We start from the raw sequence: 24,338 nt of genomic DNA on the forward strand, positions 1-24,338 counted from the left end.
ATCGCATATCTGCATTTCCCATAAATATGCCTAATTCCCATTGATATGCAAATTATTTTGTCAAGATGCTCTTCGCCCCTCCATCCCAGCATAAATAGTCGCTCCAAGCCTGGGGCGTGCCATTCAGACTCTGCCTTCTCGACAGACCTGTTCTCCACCTGAAGACGGCTGCTTACATTGTGGCCAAAACGTCGTGAGAATTATTTTATTGTTTTATTTTTATTATTTTATTATTTTCCTTCTACGTGACTTTACCGAAAGAACCAAGAAGATACACTCATACACTTGTAATAAAAGACTCAGACGCTTCTCTCTGACTCCGTGTCCTTTATTTGGGTTCTTGTCTTTTCCCTCACGGCACTCTCTTAGAGACACTCTACTTGTAGCCCCTGGCTGCTATCGCTATTGTAGCCTCCTTCCTCTCCTTGCAGACTCGCTGCAGACCCCCGCTGCCAACTCCATATGCAGACTCCCGCTGCCAACTCCGTATGCAGACTCCCGCTGCCAACTCCGTATGCAGACCCGCTGCCAACTGCAGCCTCCTCGCTGCTTCGGGTCGGTCACCGCTGGCCGACAGTGCCGATCCTCGCTCCCCGTGTCCGTGGCGATCTCACCACTCTCCGCTCTCGCCCTACGTGGCCTCACTCGTTCCTGGTCTCCCGTCACTCCCCCTCCTCTTCCGGTTTCTCTCCCTCTATAGACCTGACCCCTCTCCCCCACGTGACCTAACTCCTCCCCTCATGACGTCACTTCCGGAAGGTCGTTTACGCCCGCATTACATCACCCTCCCCCGTAGAGAAAATCCAGCCGACCTCGGCTGAACTACAACTTAACAAGCAATGCGGGTGTAAAGGACCAATACGTTAAAAGACACGAAGCATGCAACAACAATATAACAAGAACACAACACAAGTTAACGAAATGTAAGGGATTTCGAGCGAGTACGGGTAGCTGGGCCGTCCCGGACGGTCGGCAGCCCACCCGCCGAGCGGGAACGTGGCAGGGTTTTAAGGGCGACAGGAGCAAGTTCGTCCATCGCCATTGGAGGCCTGCCACCGTCCCGGTCCCGTTCAGAGGCGTCCCGTAGTCGCGTCCGTGGCGGGGTAAGAAGGGCTGCAGGTCCCGTAGATTCCGCTGCCCCGGTCGGCATCCCGCGAGCGGAACGTCCTCCCTCCTGCGGCGTCACGGCCGGCTTGTCTGTAAGGGGTACGACAGGCGCTCTTGCAAGGTCAGCAGGCACAGGCAAGGGCGAGTCGGCAGCAACAGACCCCGGCAAGGCAACCTCAGGAGATGACGCATCAGGTCGCGGGGCAACGTATGGCTTCAACCGAGATGTATGTACGAACCAGCGCCGCGAACCAACCCGAACACGCGCCGACTGTGGGTTGGGAACCTCAATGAGGCGGACCGGTCCTTGCCATGGTTTATGTAATTTAGGAGAGGTACCTGGCCGCACCTGTGGGCAATGAAGCCAGGCCAGGTCCCCCGTTTTCCAGGGGCACTCCCCCTTTGAACGTCGAGCACACCGCTCGTTCCGGGCCTGGCCTTTGGCCGTAGCCATGCGGGCTCCTTCCCTCGCCTCAGTGACACGGCGAACGTTATCCCGAATATAATCAGGAAGAGGTTAAGCAGGTTCCCTCGCTCCGGTTCCCAACTGCTCATTAATCGGCGGCACGTTTTCATGGCCGTACATGAGAAAACACGGCGAGTATCCAGTAGCCGCGTGCGGCGTCATGCGATACGCCGAAAGCACCCCAGGGATATGCAAATCCCAATCTGATTGTTTTTCACTGACCGTATGGCACAGCATGGCGGACAGGGTCCGATTTAACCGTTCCACCATACCATCCGTTTGTGGGTGGTAGGGGGATGTCCGTATCTTTTTAATTCCAAGAGCCGCACACACCTCTCCCAACAATTTAGACGAAAAATTCCGGCCTTGGTCTGTAAGGAGCCTCTCCGGCGCCCCCTTGTCCATAACATACCCAAATAGAAAGGCGTCAGTGATAGACGCCGCTGACTGGTCAGGCAAAGGCCAGGCCATCGGCCAGCGGGAGAGGTACTCCACCCCCACCAGCAAATACTTATTTCCCCTAGCGGATGGCGGAAAGGGTCCCAAAATATCTAACGCCACCAGTTCATTAACTCGAGATACCTGAATAGATTGTATCGGCGGCACATATGGATGTTTAGGTGGCTTGCGGCGGGCACAATCGGGACACGCGCGAACGTGACCGACGACATCTGTCGTCATGCCGTGCCAATAGTAATCTCGCTGCAGCGTCAATAGGGTCTTCTGCACCCCCAGATGTAAAAGTGTGTCACAATGCAGAGACCTAATCAATTCGTACCGCAATGATGCCGGTACAACAAGACGCCAGCGTTCCTGTATCCCTTCCCTCCACATCAGCAACCCATCTTGGAGAGCGGTTTCCGGTACACCACCCGCACCGAGTCCCCTACTTGCCTTCTCCGGTTGCTTTCGTAACGTTACCAAGGAATCGTCCAACATTTGCTCCCGAATCCACACAGACCTCGGGAGACGCAAAATCCCATCAGCCGGTCCCCCATCAACCGGTCTCGGCTTAAGCGGAGTTTCAGGCACATCAACCGCCAGCACGACAGGCTGAGGGGGGAGCTGAATCGGTCCACACCTATGCGTCCCCGACGCACACGCGCAAGGGGATTGTTGCGGCAACCTGGAAAGTGCGTCCGCATTAGCGTGACGCACACCCTTCCGATGGTGAATTTGCAAGGAAAATTCTTGCAGCGTGTCCAGCCACCTCGCCAATTGTCCGGATGGCTGGTCCATCTTAAGAGCATACTGCAACGCCGCATGGTCCGTGCGGACAATAAACGACCGACCGTACAGATACGGTCGAAATTGGCGGAGAAAAAAAACAATGGCCAAAAGTTCCCTGCGAGTGACGCAGTAGCGGGTTTCCGCGGGAGACAAAACCCGACTACCATACGCCACCACGCGTTCAACTCCACCTTTTGACTGAGACAACACCGCCCCAATACCAGTGTCACTCGCATCAGTATCCAGAATGAAGGGATGTTCAAAATCCGGATAATCCAACGTCGGTGCAGTAGCCAATAGATCGCGCAGGCTCTGAAACGCCCCCTCCTCCGGCGGTCCCCAAGCAAATTTGTGTCCCTTCCCTGTAAGGAGATGCAAAGGCCTCACGATCGTAGCAAAATTCGGAACAAACCTCCGATAATAAGAGGCGAACCCCAAAAACCGACGCACATCACCCACCGTGGCCGGGGTTGGCCAATCACGGACACACGCTGTCTTCTCCGGATCCGTAGCCACCCCGTCCGCACTAACAATATGCCCCAAGTATCGAACGGAGTGTTGCAGTAGGTGACATTTCTTTGGCTTGAATTTCAAATTAGCAGAACGCATTCTGGTGAATACAGCCTCCAACCGCAGTAAATGCTCATCAAATGTGCGGCTGAAGACGATAATATCGTCTAAATATATCAGACATGTCTCCCACTGCAACCCCGTTAATACCAACTCCATCAACCTCTGAAAAGTGGCAGGGGCCGCATTCAACCCCATCGGAAGACAGTTAAATTGGAATAGCCCCTGCGGCGTACGGAAAGCAGTCTTTTCTCGCGAGGGCTCGTCAAGGGGGAGCTGCCAGAAGCCCGAAGAGAGATCTAGCGTTGAAAAGAACTTGGCCCCCGACAAGGCGTCGAGAGAATCGTCCATACGCGGCAGGGGATACGCATCTGCTACCGACACTTTATTCAACTTACGAAAATCAACACAAAATCGCAATTTGCCATCCTTCTTTTTAACCAACACAACAGGCGCGCCCTACGGGCTGTTAGACGGAGATATTATGTCCGCTTTCAACATGTCATCCACTGCCCCTCGAACATGCTCTCGCTCAGCCGGACTCATCTGACGCGAGTTCAAGCGAATAGGGGCAGCGTCCCCTGTGTCGATATGATGATAAAGCAGCGAGGTGCGTCCCAAGTCCAAATCGTCGGAGCTAAACACATCCGAATAACTCAATAATAATTTATGAATCGCACAACGCTGTTCGCCGGAAAGGGCTGAATTCTCCCCACACAATTCAGCGATCCAACGATCATCCACCGCTCCATCGTGTGAAACACCAGCCACCAGCCCCCCGTTGGGCAGATCACTCTGAGCCGTAAACGCCGTAGTGGCATGTGCCACAACGGTACCAGCCGGCACACACACGCTTTCAGTACTCGCATTAAGCACCTGCAAAAATGGCCGCTGATCTGGCCGAACAATAGTTTGCGCCCCCACCAGCGCCAATCCGCCCGTAATAGCGGCGGACGGCGACAGCAAAACCCCAAAAGCTCCCTGCCGACCAGGCACCGGCTTCCGATATCGTAAGGGAATGAGCATCTGCGAGCCAGGTGGAATATCAACAGAAACTTCAGATAACGCCTGCACCTGGGCGACAGGAGCAGGTCGCCCCCAGGCGGACGGTAAAAATGCCATTTTACGGCCCCCCGGTAATTCAATGCAGTTTTCATTGATTCGAATTAGAATGGGCATTTTGGCCAAAAAATCAGTACCCAACAGGCAAGGAACCGCAAGGGACCTCGAAATTAACACGATTCCCGAGGCCGACACTCCCCCGATAGATATGTTAGTGTCCACCTGGCCCACGATGCCCATGCTACCCCCGTTCGCAGCGACGCAGGAAGCGTAAGCTGGCCTCACGGCCCCCGGTGGGATGTCCAAAAGGTGGAATATCACATCCGAAATGATGGTCGCGGACGCACCGGAATCCACCAAAATACGCACGTCCACCCCTTGGATCGACCCGGGTACAGTGGACGAACCGGTAGCGGCCGCGACAACCCGCCGAGCCAGCTTGCGCCACTGCGTTACCGAGCGACAAGGCGCAGATAATGGCCTCCCGTATTTAACAACATCCGCGTCGCACAACAACGGCAATGAGTGAGGTGTCAGGCCTTGCCGGGTGTCTGGTGCGCACCGACTTGCCTGTGCTGTAGGATCTTTCTTGGGAGCGTCCGCTGTCGAGGCCTCCTGCTGGGGCGGACCCGGAACGCGGGCCCAGCAGTCCCTGGCATAATGGCTCCGACGCCCGCAGCGGAAGCACTCAACCTCGTTGCGGCGCGCAGCGGGCACCCCGTCCCGACGCGGCCGTACCGGCGGCGCAGCCCGCGGCCCCGGCCCACCCCGGGCCGGCCACGGAGCAGAGGCAGCTGACAGCTCCTGCTGGCTGCTCCCATCCGGCACGTACACGGCCTTTCTAGGGTCCCACCCTAAGGCACCCCCCTCGACGACAGGACCACCTGTCCACGCCGTAACTTGTTTCCAGCGGCGAAGGTTAAACTGGGCGTCCAGACACTTGGCCGCGGCCCGGGACGTGAGCTTTTCGTGACCGCACACCGGCATAGGAATGCCGAGATCTCGGGACAACTCCAACATTTTCCCCAGGATGAGAGGTTCCAGCAGGTCAGGCTCCGTCTCCGGGTAAGCGGCCATAGCAAGTTCCAACACGGCGCCCCTATACGCTACCGGTGACTCCTCGGGTGCGCGTTGTCGTTGCACGAACCGGCGATGGGCGTCATCCGGCGGCTCGTACGCGTCCGCCATTTCGTCGAACACCTCTCGCAGAGTCTTCTTCTTCGCAGCTTTTATAGAGCGAAAAAAACGAATGGACTCATCATCAAGAAGAGTCGGAAGCACCGCCAGTGCCTCGGCGTCCGTCCACCTTGCTGTGCGTACCGCTGCCAAAAATCTACAGGCGAACGCACTCCAATCGATACCGATGGAGAATTCCTTGACAGTTGTTAGGTGACGACTGCGACTCCTTGGCTTGCTTCCTTCAGCCGCTGACTCCTCCGGTGGCAAATTCAACATGGCGTCGCAACGCGGTGTCGACAAGATGGCGGCTGACCGTCGCGGCGGTCCCAAAATGGCGGCTTCCCGCTTTTCGTCGTGCGCCACGCCCAAGATGGCGTCTTCGTGCCGCGTGGCCGATGGCGGCGCCATCGAAGACGACCCGGGCTCCTGCTGACCACCAACGTCTCCTCCCGACGCCGCCCTCGGCGTGACAAGGTCACACAACTGCGTAATAACGTTCTTAAGAGTTACGAGTTGCTCCGCCATCTGGGTCCATCTTGAATCCACGTCCTTTACAGCAGACGGGTCCGTCGACACGGCGACCTCTTGGACTCCCGGACCCGCACTCGTCCCATCACGGATCTCTTCCTCCGCCAGAGTCAGGCCGACTTTAGGAGGAAAATCGTCGTCGTCGGAAGATGAAGCCGACGCCGGAGACGGAATATTCTTTTTTCTCAGTTGTTTCGCCATGCCGTTTCACTTCTGACTCCAGTGTAATAAAAGACTCAGACGCTTCTCTCTGACTCCGTGTCCTTTATTTGGGTTCTTGTCTTTTCCCTCACGGCACTCTCTTAGAGACACTCTACTTGTAGCCCCCGGATGCTATCGCTATTGTAGCCTCCTTCCTCTCCTTGCAGACTCGCTGCTAACTCCGTGTGCAGACCCCCGCTGCCAACTCCATATGCAGACTCCCGCTGCCAACTCCGTATGCAGACTCCCGCTGCCAACTCCGTATGCAGACCCGCTGCCAACTGCAGCCTCCTCGCTACTTCGGGTCGGTCACCGCTGGCCGACGGTGCCGATCCTCGCTCCCCGTGTCCGTGGCGATCTCACCACTCTCCGCTCTCGCCCTACGTGGCCTCACTCGTTCCTGGTCTCCCGTCACTCCCCCTCCTCTTCCGGTTTCTCTCCCTCTATAGACCTGACCCCTCTCCCCCACGTGACCTAACTCCTCCCCTCATGACGTCACTTCCGGAAGGTCGTTTACGCCCGCATTACACACTTAACCCTTCCCTCAGCCACTCATTCACCTACTGAACCACTCACCCAGCCACTTATACACACACACTCATCCACTCATGAACTCGCCCCTTAAACATCCACCCATCCACCCACCCAATAACCCAGTCATCCACCCACTTATACACCCACCCACCCACTCATCCACCCATCCACCGACTCATCCACCCACCCACTCATTCACTCGCCCACTCACACATTCACTCACCCACCTCATCCACCCACTTATCCACCCACCCACCTACACATTCCCTCGCCCACTCACTCAATTTGGACAAACCAGAGGAGACGGGCTATGCATATGTGAAGGGGAGTGGGAAGATCTGCAACCAGGAGCATGACACAAATAATCTCAATAGTGTTCACCTCTTTCACAGGCTTCTCTCACTACAAGAATGCACGCTGTAAAATATTGTCGAATTGCAAAGAAGAGTGCCTTTTTCATAATCTACAAGTATAATTGATGGTTATGCATGAAGTTATATACATTTATATGTTAACTGTTGAAGATTGCCATTAAAGTGGCTGCCTTGCGTGGCTTTGCCTTCATGCAATGCTTCCCAATATCTTCCCAATTATTAAATTATTATTCCGTTTACTGCACACAGTACACTTGCACACAATTTACAAATCTTACACATCACACACTCAACATCCATGTACAATGCACACAGTAAGGAGACCCATGAATATCGCAGGTTTATTGTTCGCGTTTTTGACCTATTGTGGGCAACTTCTGTGTTTACCAATTTAGCTATTATGGGGGTTCGTTTTGGCCTTTTGCAGGTGTAGTGGGTACCACAGAGACTGGAGACGTTGTCTTTAGAGGCAACACGGTTTATTTGTAACTATGAACAAGACTCCCCTTAACTCACGCTATCTAGGGAGGTACAGCCTCCGGGCGAGCGTGCCCTCACACTCAGTCAACCTGGCTCTTGGCCCCCCCCCCCCCCCCCCCGGTATCTGTGCCCGAGGGGAGGCTAACTGACCCGACCCAGCCAAGGTACGGGTCCTGACCACTGGTCCTGACCACTGGTCCAAGTTCGGCCCGGCCCTTACAAGGACGTCGGGTCCCGGGGTCCCAGGGTCCTAGCTAGGCTGGTCTTCTCTCTTTGTCTACGGAACACTGCCCTGAGCTGTGCTTGAGGTGCCCCTTTCATACACAAATAATTGTGACCTCTCTGGGTAACGGGAAATGGTCCCAAAATGTCCAATGCCACCAATTCATTCACACGAGACACCGTTATGGATTGCAGCGGCACCATGTGCGGTTGTGCGGGTGACTTCCGACACGCACGCTCTGGATAAGCCTTAATGAACAAATACACATTGTTGTCCATCCCTGGCCAACAGAAATCCATATTTAAGGTCGAGAGTTTTCTTGACACCCAAATGTATCAATGTTTTGTGCACCGTGTGTGTAAGTCTGCATCGTAGGCTCGTGGGCACCACTAGACAAACCATTGAAGCTCTACATCCCATCGTAGGAGCCCCTCACCGACCTGCAGAAAAGGGTGCCCCGCAGTACTCATTTGTCAGGAGGCCCGGTGCCTCAAATTCAGCAGGGAGGCATCCTCAACCTGGAGCCGTCCACACTCGCTGTGGTTCAGGCCAAATATGCAGTCGACCGGTGCTTGCTCATCGCTGGCCGGGACAGAGTCAACTACGGCGACCATCTCGGGCGACCATCTCGGGCGACTTCTGCAGCAGCGCTCTGCACCGAGCTGAGCCCATCACGCACCTGCATGAGCCGGACGGCGGCAGCCGGGACAGCGCATCCGCATTCCCATTGGCGCGCCCCTTTCCTATACAGTACAGTAAAGGAGAATCCCTGGAGGATTTCAATCCAATGGGCCATTTGGCCGGAGGGTTGGTCCACACGCCGGGAGTATTGGAGTACTGCGTGGTCGGTACGGACAAGGAAGTCCCTGCAGTACAAGTAAGGGCAGTACAACTGTATGAAATGGACCATGTCAAGCAGATCCCTGCGTGACGCAATACCACTGCTCAGTGGGAGACAAAACGCAGCTGCCATACGCCATGACTCTCTACTCCGTCGACGACCTGGGACAAGACAACGCCTATGTCCATATCACTGGCACCAGTGTCCAGGATAAATGGTTTGGCGAAATCTGGATAAATGAGCGATGGCGCACTGGCCAGAGCGTCACGAAGCGCTGAAAAAGAATAATTTTCCACCTTGTCCCCCTTGGCTGTTAGAGATTGTAGTGGTTTGGCAATTGTCACAAAATCCTTTACAAACCTGCGATAGTATGAGGCGAACGCTATAAAGCTGTAGACCTCCGCCACCGATTTGGGGGTCGGCCACGTGCGCACACAGGCCGTCTTATCCGGGTCGGTAGTGACCCCTGACGCGCTGACAACATGGGCCAAATACTTGATGGAAGTTTGCAACAAATGGCATTTTCGCGGCTTAAAGTTCAAGTTTGCATCATGCACTTGAGAAAAAAAAGCGCAGCCACTGCAAGTGCTCGTCGAAAGTGCGACCGAAGACAATGTCATCTAGATAAATAAGCATGATTTCCATTGCAAACCAGATGGAACCAATTCCATGAGGTGCTGAAAGGTGGTCGGCGAGGAGTGAAGTCCCATCAGGAGACAATTGAAATGGAACAATCCCTGTGGTGTTCGGAACGCCGTTTTAGGTTTAGATTCTGCGTCCAAGGGCAGTTGCCAAAATCCTGACAGCAAATCGAGGGTTGAGAAGAATTGTACACCAGACACGGCATCCAAGGAATCGTCCATGCAAGGAAGCGGGTATGCGTCTGCTACGGAAATTTTGTTGAGTTTTCGGAAGTCAATACAAAATCGCAAGGAGCCGTCACGTTTTTTTAACCAATACAATGGGCACCCCCCCAAGGGCTGGTGGAGGGAGAGACAATGTCTGCAGCCAACATCTCTTCCACAGTCTGACGAATACATTCCGTTTCATGGGGGCTCATTCTGTGTGAATTGTATTGAATGGGAGGCGAGTTCCCCGTATCAATATGGTGCTGCAACAGGGTGGTCCGGCCTATGTAGTATTTACCATTGCTAAACACGTCCTGGAATTCGTGCAAAAGTCGCTGAAGCCGTGCTCGCTGCTGTCGATAAATCCTTGTTTTCCTGACACAACCTCTGCATCCACGTGGGTTCGACCTCGCTAGCAGGCGAGACATTCCCCACAATCCCGGACATGCACGTCATTTGCTCCGTGCATGAGGCCGCCATCACGTGCCAACACAGTGCCTGCTTGGATAACTACCGGAGTATTGCCCGCATTAACCACTTGGAGGAAGGGATCGCAGTTTGCCGGCACGACAGTCAGTGCCCCCACCAAGGAGGGTGTTCGCGATACTGCGTTAGAGGGAGTCAAGAGGATCCCCTCCTCCAGATTTAGCAGGGCAAAACTGCAATGGCACAAGCATCTGCGTGGCTGGCGGAACGCGCACTGTCTGGCTAACCGTAGCCTGCACAGGCGCTGCCCCGATGACATCTCAATACACCCCTGGTCCACCATTATTTTGAGGGGCATCCTGCATAATAAATCCATGCTCAACAAGCAGGGTACTGGCAGTTTTAGAAATCAACACAGGCCCGTCCATTACCACTTCTCGTATTTGCACTGTTGCGATCATGCGACCGACTATCCCAAACTACCCCCATTCGCCGCTACACATGGCCCGTCAACCTGCTCCAGAGGCCGAGGTGATGCTGGCAACGAACGAAAAGTAGGCAACGAAATGAGCGTGGCCGAGGTACCTGTATCGATCAACACCTGGACCTGCACCCCCTGGAAAAGGCCCATTACATCTGACGATCCTGCCGCGGCACCGACCACTTGATAGGCCAACAGACACCACTGCTCAATGTGTTGCAGACCCGCAGCCAACGAACCAACATGGTAAGCTTCTGACGCAATGGGATGAACAGTAACCGGGTGAGCGAAAGTTTTTCACTATAAATCCTTCATATGCGTGGCGGCTAGAGTCCTCTCGTCCTCTGGCTTGAGATGGCTGCCACTTATGGGTCAGATGATTGCATTGCACCATTAAGCAATTGGTAATTAAATATAATATTTTTGTCCTAAAAAGTGTAAAATTTTGTAAAAAAATTTTCACCAACATTAATTGTCACGCACAACGAGTCTGTGTGGAAAATGTCAGCTCGATTGGATCACGGGAAGTGGGTTAAAAAACGACCGAAAGATTTGCACGGTCCTAAGCAAGCAAGCGAACTTAATAAAAAGGATTTAGAAATATATTCGCCTGTGGAGGACGCTGGGATCGATCCCGCGACCTTTGGCATGGGAAGCAAGGGCGCTACCAACTGCGCTACTCCGCCACGGCCTGTGGAGGTGTCACGCTCTGGGCTCCTACACTGTGACGTTCAGCCAAAGCCATGAATGAGTTCTATTTGAATAAATGTAAAATAAATTTTTTTTGCCTAAAAAGTGTAAAATTTTTGAAAAAAATTTTCACGAACATTGTCTCGCACAACGAGTCTGTGTGCAAAATGTCAGCTCGATTGGATCACGGGAAGTGGGTTAAAAAACGACCGAAAGATTTGCACGGTCGTAAGCAAGCAAGCACGCAAGCAAGCAAGTGAACTTAATATAAAGGATTTAAAAAGGATAAGAGTGAAGGAGACCGTGTTTGTGTATAAGTAGCTCTGTGGTGTAATGCGGCTTTTAAACTAATGTGGAATTTTTTAATTGTTTAAATGGCTCTTCTTCTTTGAAAGGTTGTCGATCCCTAATCTGTCATCATTATTAGACCCCATGCATAACAGGTGCTATCGGCTAGTCACCCCTGCTTACTGTGCAGCAGAGGGCAGTGTAGAAAAACCCATCATTATACTGCACTTCTATGAAACCCACGTCTATGCTGTTCCCTGACCTTCACACCACAGGCGAAGTATGGCCAAGTAACTCGTCAGGTGGTCTAGGATCTCATCTAGTAGTGGAGTGATACATATATATTTTCGTCAACTTACAAAAAAAATGGCTTTCTTCTTCTTTGAAAGATTGCCGACCCCCCCTAGATGCAAATTGTTCCCTTTGGTCAGCACTCACCCCTGAGCAGAAATACGGAGACTAAACTTGGATAATAGCAAAATCTTAATTTCATATACACTATACTACTGTAAAGAAGCTCTTTCTCAGGCCCCATTTTCTAGACGATTTATTTTACAGTAACGTATTTACAAGGCAAAAGTATGACTAACATGTTCACAAGGCTATGACTATCTGCAGCCCCAGTGGTTCCCACTAGATTCATCTCGAACAGTCTTTCTTGATGGGTTCCACCATGTCCATCTCGAACAGTTGGCCCGATGTTTTCCACAATGCCGATGTCCAACAGTCGGCCCCGATGTCATCCACCTGCAGTCATCCTTCAGTCCCCGAGCCAGTGCCCCGATCGCGGGCCTCGCTCCCCCTTATATAACCACTCGGCTACGCCCTGGTAACTTCCAGCACTTTCCCCTGGTAGATTCTTCCAGCAGACGCTACCATCTTCTACTTCCCTTCTTGAACCTTCCCTCGATCAGTACCCTGCACCTGTTTCCACCCATCTCCACTGACCCCACTATAACCCTTGCCATGTACAGTACCCTACAAAGGAGCTCCGCTCTAATTTCTCTCCCATGCAATTCCCTCAATATTATAAGTCACCAATGCGGACTTTTAAACGTGCTTTGACGGCGACAGAAAGATGGACAAATAACTAGATCCGGAATAGATAATCTTAACAACAGTTAGAATTGATTAACTGTGCCTTTGTTAATTATGCACTATTGACGCACTATGCACAAGGACACAAACCAACTGTGGCAGATAATTTCTCAACCGTTAAAATGTGACATCTACACAGCGTCACCGCACGTCAAAGACAACACAGAGGACAAACAACTCTCAAAACTCTCGGCAACATTAACAGCATACATCAGCACAGCATCCCCTCGCGTCTACGATTACAAAACACTGAGTATAACCAACTCTCAAAACAGCACACATCTGCACAGCTCCCCTGCACGTCCACAAAAACAACACCGTGGCAAAAAACCATACAGAATAACGCGACGACTGGTCATACCAACCCTCATGCACGATCCACTCTTGGGTAACGAAACAATGCCACTGCTATTCAGTGGCCTAAAATAAAATGTTTCGCTCCGGATGATCGCTGCAAAGTATAACCTGTGTTTTGATTTAGTGTGCTGATCTTAAAGGTGCATTGAAAAAATGTGATACTCCGACTGATGCTCCTGCTGTTGTGGAGTGACTCATGTTGTTTGTCGTTTATTGTGAAAATTCTTTTCGAAATCACCAAAATAAAGCCATAAAAGCAATGAAAGTGATCTGTTTCATTGCTTTTATGGCTTTATTTTGGTGATTTCGAAAAGTTTTTTGGTTTGGCCATGTTTGTTGTAGTATGGAAGTTAGACTGATGGCCTTAATCTAAGTTGTCTTGTGGTTGCTGTTGTTGTTTGACTTGCATCCCACTGGGATTTTTGCACACAGCGTTTGTGTACGGTGCTTTTTCTGCAATATTTTGCTGTATTTTCTTGGATTTTTTGTTTGCACATAGTCACATAGTCACTTTAAGATGTTTTCTTGATCATGTTTTGTTTTTAGTTTTTTGCGGTTGCACCCGATTCAAGAGGCGAATGGCTCAGGGCTATACCTAATAAATGAACTTGAAATTGAAGGGAACATAACGGCAGTCTCAGAACTTGGCTGGCATCTTCAACAGCACTCTGAGAAATTCAACACAGTTGCAGTTTAGGGACTTGGTTGGAGTTATCAACAGCGCGTTGAACAACTTGACGCAGTTGAAGTCTGGGGCATTTATTGTGGAGCTTCCAAACAGCGCTCTAAGCAACTTCGCTCAACAGCCGACCAAAGCACCAACTCGGCTCTCCCTGTAGCACTGCACAGTGACTCCACTCAGCAGAAGCACCGCGCACCAAGCAGTCCACACAACTGCAAAGGCGCCCACAATGACGCATACATCAGCGTCCCCTAGTAACTGCCCCCACCTTGGGAGTCCCCCCCAGGTCCCGACAAACACCACCTCCTGTACACGCATAGCATTCACCTGAATACTAACATTGTATCCCACCCTCACAGCATCTCTCTCTACCCTCCCTCGTCGGCAATCGGCTGCCTGTTGCTATGTCGCCTACCTCTATCTCTCGCCCCTCATGCCCTGTGAATCAATTTGGCAGGTACAGCGTCTTCCAATCAGAACCTCGTAAATTCGTTATATTTAACCTGATTTTCTTGGCAACACTAGCCTTCAATCACATATAGCCCCACCGACTCTCACCCCACGCCAACTGGCCTGCCCGGACTGGCCAATTCATGTCCTGCCCCCAATCAAAGCCAGACTTAGTGGCGTCGTTGCTTCTGGCATCGTTGAGGGTCTTAGCAAATTATTCCCCCCATAACTGCTCACCCCCCCATTACCTCATGTAACCTCAGTCACCTCGGCTCACCCGGGCTAGAAAGCGCTTGTACACACCCACACCGTTACAATTACACTACTGTACACTACACCACTATATACTACACTACTAGGCAATAACAGCACCACTTTATTAACACGCCAAAAAAGCACAACTAAATGATGACGCAGTGGCGAGATGTTAACTACCTCTCTCCTGGTGTGCAGGTGGTGGTGGGTTTGATCTCGACCCTGACGCCTACTTTATATTTGGAGTTTGCATGTATCTCTCTCCTTGTGGTAGTATGGATTTTTCCCTGGGTTCTCCGGGTTTTCCCTCCACATTTAGAGACATGCATTAGATTTTTCTGCCATAAAGGTCCACATGTCACCTTATCATGCGAGTGGTGGTGCTAGCAGTCACAATTGAAAATATCTGCCATTCTGATCGCGTTGTGTGCTGCCCAACCTAATTGCTTCACTGCGCTGTATGTACTGTATACACAGTACTGTACTAATGTATAATATACCCTAAAAGGCCCCACTGCTTCTCGACAATCAACTTGGGATGCTTTACAACTGACTGGTGAGTACCTCGGTAAAAGAGTAGAGTATTTCTTATATCATAGTTAAAAGGTATGGTTAGTTTATTTCTTTAAAAATGTCATGTACTTGGAAAATTTGATGAACCATAAGTATAACTCTCAAATAACCGGCATATTGATTAACCAGCACTATCAATTTCCCATGGATGTGAGATCAGTTTTTGCTCTATATGTAATTGTTTTAATAATATGTGTTCATCAAATTATAACTCTAAGTACTCAAAAGACATAGCGACAATATTGATTTACTGTAATCACATTACATAGTGTTCACTGCAAATATATTAACCAGCACTATCCATTTCCCATGGATGTGAGATCAGTTTTTGCTGGATATGTAATTTTTTTAATAATGTGTTCATCAAATTATAACTCTAAGTACTCAAAAGACATAGCGACAATATTGATTTACTGTAATCACATTACATAGTGTTCACTGCAAATATATTTTTGACTCGATGATGCCTACACCTGCATGCATTCTCAGAATGAGAGAAGCCAAATGGTAGCACGTTTGATCTTTGTTGAAGAGGTTCACAGTTCAAATCTGTCAGGCAGCCCTTATGATTACTGCAGAAATATTAACCAAAAATGTGTCATCTGCTTTACAGTGGATGTTTAAAAAACTTTGGCTCACCAAAATTTTGCTAAATTAGAAAAATTTGCCACAAATAACCCAAATGGGATTACATATGAATCATCTCCCCACCCTACTGGCAGTCTCTAGCCCATATGCATTGTTGGATATGTAAAATGCGAAAGTAAAATATGCATATATTTATGTCAGCACCATATACATGTCAAGATTATTATGATAAAAGGTGAATGCTATAGAGGTTTGTTTGTCTCGTGCTCCTGTATATAGGCCTTCCCAACCTGCAGGTCGACACATTCTGGCTGCTCCTATTCTGCATTGTCCAAAGAGTCCACATCAACATCCACAACCTGCTGGGGTTCATCTCACTCTCCCTTAAGAGTCCAACCTCTCCAGCTTCATGCTGTCTCCATCGACAACTTGGAAGTTGAACCTTGGAGTAAAATCTTCAACTCCACACATTTGTAATGAGAAAAACCAGTGAATAATGTGGATGAAATGGAGCTTCTTTGTCTCAAGCTCAAGGTGACACATCTATCTGGTCTCCATTTGATTCTGTATTGCCTGAAAATTCCACCCACACCTCCACATCCACAAACTGCTGATGGTGGCCTCGCTCTGCCTCAGAGTCAGAATTCTCCTCCTGTTTCACACTGCTTCCATTGATGTGATGGTCGGATTTTGGAGTTGAATTTACATGTTCACATTTCACATTCACTTCTTCACGCTTCACCATCAGATCACATTTCACCTTCACTTCTTCACTCTTCACATTCACTTCTTGATATTTTATTCTTGCTTCTTGACATTTCACCTTCACTCCTGGCCACGTTTCATATCTGGAATGTTTTTCTGATTCTTGTTTTATGAGGTATGAGCTCATTCCAGAACGTTGACTTTCACATGTCAAGTTCTGATTAATTTCCTTGTGAATCTTTTGATGCCTGTTTCGAATCCCTAACTGTCGAAACGCCTTCCCACACACAGTGCACTGGAAGGGTTTCTTTCCGGTGTGTATATTCCGGTGGTTGTGAAGAACTGATGACCGTGCAAACGCCTTTCCACACAGAGTGCACTTGAAGGGTTTCTCTCCTGTGTGTGTTCTCTGGTGTCTGTGAAGATCTGATGACAGTGCAAACGCCTTCCCACACACCGCGCACTTGAAGGGTTTCTCTCCTGTGTGTGTTCTCTGGTGTCTGTGAATATCTGATGACAGTGCAAACGCCTTCCCACACACAGCGCACTTGAAGGGTTTCTCTCCTGTGTGTGTTCTCTGGTGGATCTTAAGATCTGATGACCGTGCAAATGCCTTCTCACACACACTGCACTTGAAGGGTTTCTCTCCCGTGTGTATTCTCAGGTGCCTTTGAAGATCTGATGACCGTGCAAACGCCTTTGCACACAGAGTGCACTTGAAGGGTTTCTCACCTGTGTGTGTTCTCTGGTGTCTGTGAAGATCTGATGACAGTGCAAACGCCTTCCCACACACAGTGCACTTGAATGGTTTCTCCCCTGTGTGTGTTCTCTGGTGCTGCCTCAAGCTTCCAGTGTGATCCGTGCTGTATGGGCACTGGTCGCACTGGTGTATTTTAGTACCAAGTTGGGCTGAGTGTCTTGGCTCCATTTGAATGATTCTGCAGAGCAAAGTGGCAGAGGAACTGGGAGCTGCAGACAGAACACAGGAATATCCACACGATGTAAGTGAGCATAGATGCACACAGGTATACACATATATACAGTTACACATTACATTCACCTATGACATACACATCTATACTGAAGCATTCACGAGAAATAAAAAAAAATCATCCCCAATGCACCATACAAGCTCATTTAAGGCTCGATATGCTATTGACAATCACCTATTGACCTGGCACAGCAGACAATGTGAGTGCAAGTGGTCAGCATTATACCTGGAGGTCCCTTGTATCTTCAATAGCAATGCTAATCCATAACTCAATGTACACAATTTCGGTTGCGTCTGGCTACTGAAGAAATGTTGACTTTAGCAACTTTCTGCTAAAAATAAAGGGTGTTAAAAATAAAACAATTTGCAATGGGCAAATAATGTAGCAAAATGGACAAAGTAATGTTCAATTGCAAATTGGAGGTCCAAAGCCAGGATCAGTTTTGCTGGAATTCTCGAATTGACACTTGTTGCTTTAGCTGTGTATTTGCTGTGTTCATATCCTGTTTCCATGCTTGTAAAACATTGCATGGAAGAAAAAAAAATATCGCTTTCATTAAACCTTGGTGTTTAATAGAGTCATCATACTTTACAGCAAATACAAACTTTAGACTCTAACACACTGGCACGATGAACAAGGTGGTGGTGTGGTCAGAACCATGCTTGGCTGCCTGTATCTGCTCAGTACTGACGCTCATTTCACCAAGCAATTAAATGACGATCAATCAACCCAGTGGAGGATCACAATAAGTTATATCACTTGTCAATAATGTCTACTGTTAGCAATAATCCAACTCTGATTGTTGGATACATAATGCAGTGGACTAACAACTTCGCCTCGTTCCCCATGTAGATATGCCCTTACGTAAATGTTTCACATGGATAAATAACGTATAAACAAAACAGCCACCATTCAACACTAATTGGAAGCAACATCATCACAGTGCTCATGTCAGGATAGGTGCAATTGAAGGCCATGTAAGTGTGGAAAACTTTCCAGCAGGTCATGGGAATTATACAGGTATCAAGGGATGATCGACTAATATGACTGCCAGATGCACCACCTGTGCTCCCCACTGTGGCAACAATGCGTTTTAGCCACTCAGTGCTCTGGCTATTGATGTGGGCATCGCTCCTCCGACCTCGTTGCAGGGCAAATGCCTCCAACTGGCCTGCAGCATTCTTCACGAGCCTCCTCCACAGAGGCCGATCTTGACACCGCTGGATAAAGTCTTTGGCAAATCCACTCAGCTCCAGATCCTACTACTGTATACCGTATCAGTTCATCTCTTTTCCAGCCCTATCATGCCCGTTTAGCCCCCTTTATCCAACCAAGCAGAGGCTGCTTGGGCATGCAGACATGATCCAGAAAACAGACCTTTGCCCGCTGGAGCTCACTGATGGGAATGTGTCCAGATATTTCAAGGATTTGTGAGCTCCTCACACAATCCAGCCTGGTTAAACTCAAGATGGATGGTAGGCAGGCCAGCCTGAATGGATCCTAAATCCTCTCTCTCCCATGATATAAATAGCAACCCTCAGAGTATACACACACAGTGTACATACACGCACTGTACACACCCACTGTAGATACACATAAAGATCCCCCGTATAGCTTTAACAGACTTCATATTCTTTGTTCTTTCGATAAAGTCACGTAGAAAGAAAATAAAAATAACATAAAATATAAATATTATTTTAATTGTATTGTTATTTTAATTGTAATAACATTTACTTTAATACAATAAAAAATTGTAGTTATTTTTATTTTCTATCTACGTGACTTTACCGAAAGAACCAAGAATATGAATTCCTGCAGTCACAAAAGTTTTAAGTCAAAGCCTTAAGACTGTTGGGGAAAGTGCTGTTAGTATCTATGAAGGCCGGTACAGTTCACGTGGGGGTGGGTGGCCAGCACCACACCTGACCGCCTTTGTCTCCCCAGTTGTGTTTACATACCACACCAGGCACTCATTAGAGGCGGAGTCGACCTAGGGGAGGCCCAAGAACCGGTTCAGTTAATCGTCACTGTGGCCATGAGCTCAGGTCGCCGGGTGTGCAGCACAGCGCGCTAACCACTGCGCCACGCACAGTGCAGACACACAGTGTCCATATAATGGATACACGTTGTACAGTGTACACAACGTAATGTACACATACGCATTGTACATGCAGTGTAAAGTACGCAGTGTATACTGTATACAGTAAACACGAAGTGTACAGTGAACACTTGGAACATACACGCGTACAGTGTACACAATGTTCACGTTGTTGTTGAACTCACGCACTCAAGGGATCTCTGTAGAATAGAGGAATTTAGGATTAATATAAATAAATGTAAACGCTAAATCCACTGCTCACCACACCACTTCACACACCCCGATTTCTCTCTCGCTCAGTCTCTGACGTCACTACACGCACGTCATCAGCCCGAGACGGCTGGGGGAGGTGTACCCTGCTAGTGACGTCATGTGATCAAGTAACTCCACCCCTCACGCGTACCAGCGCGTGACGTCATGTATGTTTGGTCCATGCCGAATGCCATCCCAGTAAAATTCTAATTTGGGCAAAGCCACGCCCATTCATCTCATTAACAATTTATTTAAATTTCGATTTAAAGCTTTCGTGACTGCAGGGATTCATCTTCTTGGTTCTTTCGGTAAAGTCACGTAGAAGGGAAGTAATAAAATAATACAAATAAAACATAATAAAACAATTCTCACGACGTTTCGGCCACAACGCAAGCAGCCGTCCTCAGGTGAAAACCAGGTCCGTCGAGGCGACAGAGTCTGAATGAAAGAGCACACGAGCTTGGAGCATATATATAAGCTGGGCGCATTGACAAAGGAATTTGCATATCAAAATGAATTTAGCATATTTATGGGAAATGCAGGAATGTGATTAGTACTGCATATGCATGTGCATTATGCAGGATTAACAGCATCAAAGGGAGCTGCAAGTTACTGCTGCTGCTGCAGTTGCTGCTGCTGCTGCACTTGCTGCTGCTGCTGCACTTGCTGCTGCTGCTGCACTTGCTGCTGCTGCTGCAGTTGCTGCCTTATCCATTTTAATATAACACTATGTATTATTCTACCCACCCTAATGTGTATCACACTGCTATATGTTTACTATACAATTACGACACCATACATTACTCTGCACACTGCACCATGCCAGTGAGTGGAACGCGGTCTGAAAGTCACTGTAAACGTGAACAATCAGTTAAGATCCGAAATGGTTTATTACGTCCTTCCAATGATTGCTAAGCCAGAATCCATCTTCTCGGTTGAAATTGTCTCTGTGTTTGTATATGTGGATCGCCTCATGAACGAATCTCTCATGATAGCCAGATGGCTTGCAGAGAACCTCTGTCTTGGAGAAGTCAATGTCATGTGAGCCCACTGAATTGTAACAGTGATCTGCCACGGCTGAGGTGTTTGTCCTACCGTGTTTCAGGTCTGCCTTATGTTCACGGATGCGGTCCGAGACATGTCGTTTGGTTTCTCCAATGTAACTGCTACCACAGAGGAAACTTAGTTTGTAGACGCCAGGGTACGGTATGTCTGGAACCACATCTTTTACAGACGGGACCAGATCACGGATTTTATGTACCGTGTTGAATCGGACCTGGATCTTGTGTTTAATCAGGATTTTGGAGATCTTTTTTGTGACCCCAGCAATGTAGGGTAAGGTGATGGTCTTGAAAGGCTCCTCAACAGGATCCTTCTTGATGGTTGGAGTGATGGCTTTGCGGATTGTGTAGTCGGAGTAACCATTAGCCTTAAGAGCTTGGCGTACGTGTTTGAGTTCACTGGAAATGTGTTCATGGTCGGAGATGCATTGGGCTCTATGATATAGAGTCTTGATGAGGGAATTCTTCTGGGATGGATGGTGGTGGGAATCCGGTTTTAGATAAGCATCCGTGTGGGTGGCTTTCCTGTAGACAGAGTGGCTCATTGAACCATCAGGTCTCCTTTTGATTAGGACATCCAAAAAGGGTAGCTTGCCATCATTTTCGACTTCCATGGTGAATCTGATGGCTGGGTGTATGGAATTGATGTGGTCGAGAAATTGATCTAGAGCAGGCCGGCCATGTGGCCAGATGACAAAAGTGTCGTCTACGTACCTCTTCCATAAGGTCGGGCGTAGAGTGGCAGTCTGGATGGCGTCCGTCTCAAATTTCTCCATGAAGATGTTGGCTACAACCGGAGATAGGGGGGAGCCCATTGGGGTGCCCTCAATTTGCTTGTAGAAGGTTCCATTCCAGGTGAAGTGTGTATTGGTTAAGCAGTGTCTCACCAGGGGGGGTACCCCAGCATTCAGTCCTTGATGAACCAAGTCTTCAATGATTGCGATGGTGTCAGGCACAGGCACCTTGGTGAACAAGGAAACCACATCAAAACTGACAAGCAGGTCGTCTGGGGACAGGGCAATCCCCTTGACCTGGTATCGACAATCAAGGGGATTGCCCTGTCCCCAGACGACCTGCTTGTCAGTTTTGATGTGGTTTCCTTGTTCACCAAGGTGCCTGTGCCTGACACCATCGCAATCATTGAAGACTTGGTTCATCAAGGACTGAATGCTGGGGTACCCCCCCTGGTGAGACACTGCTTAACCAATACATACTTCACCTGGAATGGAACCTTCTACAAGCAAATTGAGGGCACCCCAATGGGCTCCCCCCTATCTCCGGTTGTAGCCAACATCTTCATGGAGAAATTTGAGACGGACGCCATCCAGACTGCCACTCTACGCCCGACCTTATGGAAGAGGTACGTAGACGACACTTTTGTCATCTGGCCACATGGCCGGCCTGCTCTAGACCAATTTCTCGACCACATCAATTCCATACACCCAGCCATCAGATTCACCATGGAAGTCGAAAATGATGGCAAGCTACCCTTTTTGGATGTCCTAATCAAAAGGAGACCTGATGGTTCAATGAGCCACTCTGTCTACAGGAAAGCCACCCACACGGATGCTTATCTAAAACCGGATTCCCACCACCATCCATCCCAGAAGAATTCCCTCATCAAGACTCTATATCATAGAGCCCAATGCATCTCCGACCATGAACACATTTCCAGTGAACTCAAACACGTACGCCAAGCTCTTAAGGCTAATGGTTACTCCGACTACACAATCCGCAAAGCCATCACTCCAACCATCAAGAAGGATCCTGTTGAGGAGCCTTTCAAGACCATCACCTTACCCTACATTGCTGGGGTCACAAAAAAGATCTCCAAAATCCTGATTAAACACAAGATCCAGGTCCGATTCAACACGGTACATAAAATCCGTGATCTGGTCCCGTCTGTAAAAGATGTGGTTGAAGACATACAGTACCCTGGCGTCTACAAACTAAGTTGCCTCTGTGGTAGCAGTTACATTGGAGAAACCAAACGACATGTCTCGGACCGCATCCGTGAACATAAGGCAGACCTGAAACACGGTAGGACAAACACCTCAGCCGTGGCAGATCACTGTTACAATTCAGTGGGCTCACATGACATTGACTTCTCCAAGACAGAGGTTCTCTGCAAGCCATCTGGCTATCATGAGAGATTCGTTCATGAGGTGATCCACATATACAAACACAGAGACAATTTCAACCGAGAAGATGGATTCTGGCTTAGCAATCATTGGAAGGACGTAATAAACCATTTCGGATCTTAACTGATTGTTCACATTTACAGTGACTTTCAGACCGCGTTCCACTCACTGGCATGGTGCAGTGTGCAGAGTAATGTATGGTGTCGTAATTGTATAGTAAACATATAGCAGTGTGATACACATTAGGGTGGGTAGAATAATACATAGTGTTATATTAAAATGGATAAGGCAGCAACTGCAGCAGCAGCAGCAAGTGCAGCAGCAGCAGCAACTGCAGCAGCAGCAGCAACTGCAGCAGCAGCAACTGCAGCAGCAGCAGAAACTGCAGCAGCAGCAACTGCAGCAGCAGCAGTAACTTGCAGCTCCCTTTGATGCTGTTAATCCTGCATAATGCACATGCATATGCAGTACTAATCACATTCCTGCATTTCCCATAAATATGCTAAATTCATTTTGATATGCAAATTCCTTTGTCAATGCGCCCAGCTTATATATATGCTCCAAGCTCGTGTGCTCTTTCATTCAGACTCTGTCGCCTCGACGGACCTGGTTTTCACCTGAGGACGGCTGCTTGCGTTGTGGCCGAAACGTCGTGAGAATTGTTTTATTATGTTTTATTTTTATTATTTTATTACTTCCCTTCTACGTGACTTTACTGAAAGAACCAAGAAGAATTTATTTAAATTCGATTCATATTCTTTGGTTCTTTCGGTAAAGTCACGTAGATAGAAAATAATAATAAAAAATAAGCTAAAAATAATTTTATTATTTTCTATCTACGTGACTTTACTGAAAGAACCAAAGAATATTAATTCCTGCAGTCACGAAAGTTTTCAATAAAAATTTTACCGCCTCTACGGGGAGGATTTCCACATAACCATAATATCTTTTAACAAACTCCGAGACAAGAAAGCTCATCTGATCGAGTCACTCACATTTCTGAAGAGATGCCACGACTCTAAGGTAATACCGATCTCATTTACACTTGACTTCTGCTTCCGTCACATCTTCCAATGCCAAACGAATTTTCTTCAGACCTAGCTTAGCCCTGATCTCAGAGAGAATTACACTGATCCGTACTGAACTAGACCATGTAGACAAGACACTATTGAAATCACACTTAACATTGATGGAACAAATGTCTACAACAGATTGGGAACATGTAAATAACATGACCGCTTCATCAGCCGCTACAATGTCAACTAAATGTAAAGATGACTTGATTTCCAAGTTCAACCTCCTTTCCAAGAAAAAAACAGATCCACACATGAAAAAGTTAGACGTTGACAAAGTTACATTTTGACTTAAAACTTTCGTGACTGCAGGAATTCATATTCTTGATTCTTACAATAAAGTCACGTAGATAGAAAATAAAAATAATAAAATAAAAGCACGACGTTTTGATTGCAACACAAGCGGACTTCATCATTTTTCTCTCCGCCTGATGAAGACTGCTTGTGTTGCGATCGAAACGTCGTGGGTTTTTTGCTTTCATTTG

At 48.6% G+C, this 24,338-nt stretch overlaps 2 protein-coding genes across 5 annotated transcripts; both read right to left on the minus strand.

Moving 5' to 3' along the window:
• Positions 1-332: 332 nt before the first annotated feature.
• LOC133345733 (uncharacterized) lies at positions 333-5,648 on the minus strand. Its single transcript, XM_061556702.1, has 2 exons — positions 5,006-5,648; positions 333-1,197 (listed from the first exon to the last, which is right to left on the minus strand). Exons 1-2 carry the CDS (start codon positions 5,621-5,623, stop codon positions 1,183-1,185), a joined length of 633 nt encoding a protein of 210 aa, XP_061412686.1. The 5' UTR covers positions 5,624-5,648; the 3' UTR covers positions 333-1,182.
• Positions 5,649-13,310: 7,662 nt separating this feature from the next.
• Positions 13,311-19,638, minus strand: LOC133345795 (zinc finger protein 239-like). Of its 4 annotated transcripts, none has more exons than XM_061556774.1 (2): positions 19,512-19,638; positions 13,311-17,205 (listed from the first exon to the last, which is right to left on the minus strand). In XM_061556774.1, exon 2 carries the CDS (start codon positions 17,162-17,164, stop codon positions 16,061-16,063), a length of 1,104 nt encoding a protein of 367 aa, XP_061412758.1. In that variant the 5' UTR covers positions 17,165-17,205; positions 19,512-19,638; the 3' UTR covers positions 13,311-16,060. The 4 variants fall into 4 exon arrangements, with proteins under 4 accessions (XP_061412758.1, XP_061412757.1, XP_061412756.1 ...); XM_061556773.1 differs by having other exon boundaries at positions 19,606-19,629; XM_061556772.1 differs by having other exon boundaries at positions 19,516-19,628.
• Positions 19,639-24,338: the final 4,700 nt, after the last annotated feature.

The sequence above is a fragment of the Lethenteron reissneri genome, chromosome 23 (assembly GCF_015708825.2).
Source record: "Lethenteron reissneri isolate LAM-NWPU_2019-01 chromosome 23, ASM1570882v1, whole genome shotgun sequence".
NCBI lineage: Eukaryota > Metazoa > Chordata > Hyperoartia > Petromyzontiformes > Petromyzontidae > Lethenteron > Lethenteron reissneri.

Excerpts from the sequence above, each read along its gene's own strand:
- LOC133345733 (XM_061556702.1), bottom strand. The coding sequence starts at position 5,623 with ATGGCGGACGCGTACGAGCCGCCGGATGACGCCCATCGCCGGTTCGTG.
- LOC133345795 (XM_061556774.1), bottom strand. The coding sequence starts at position 17,164 with ATGGAGCCAAGACACTCAGCCCAACTTGGTACTAAAATACACCAGTGC.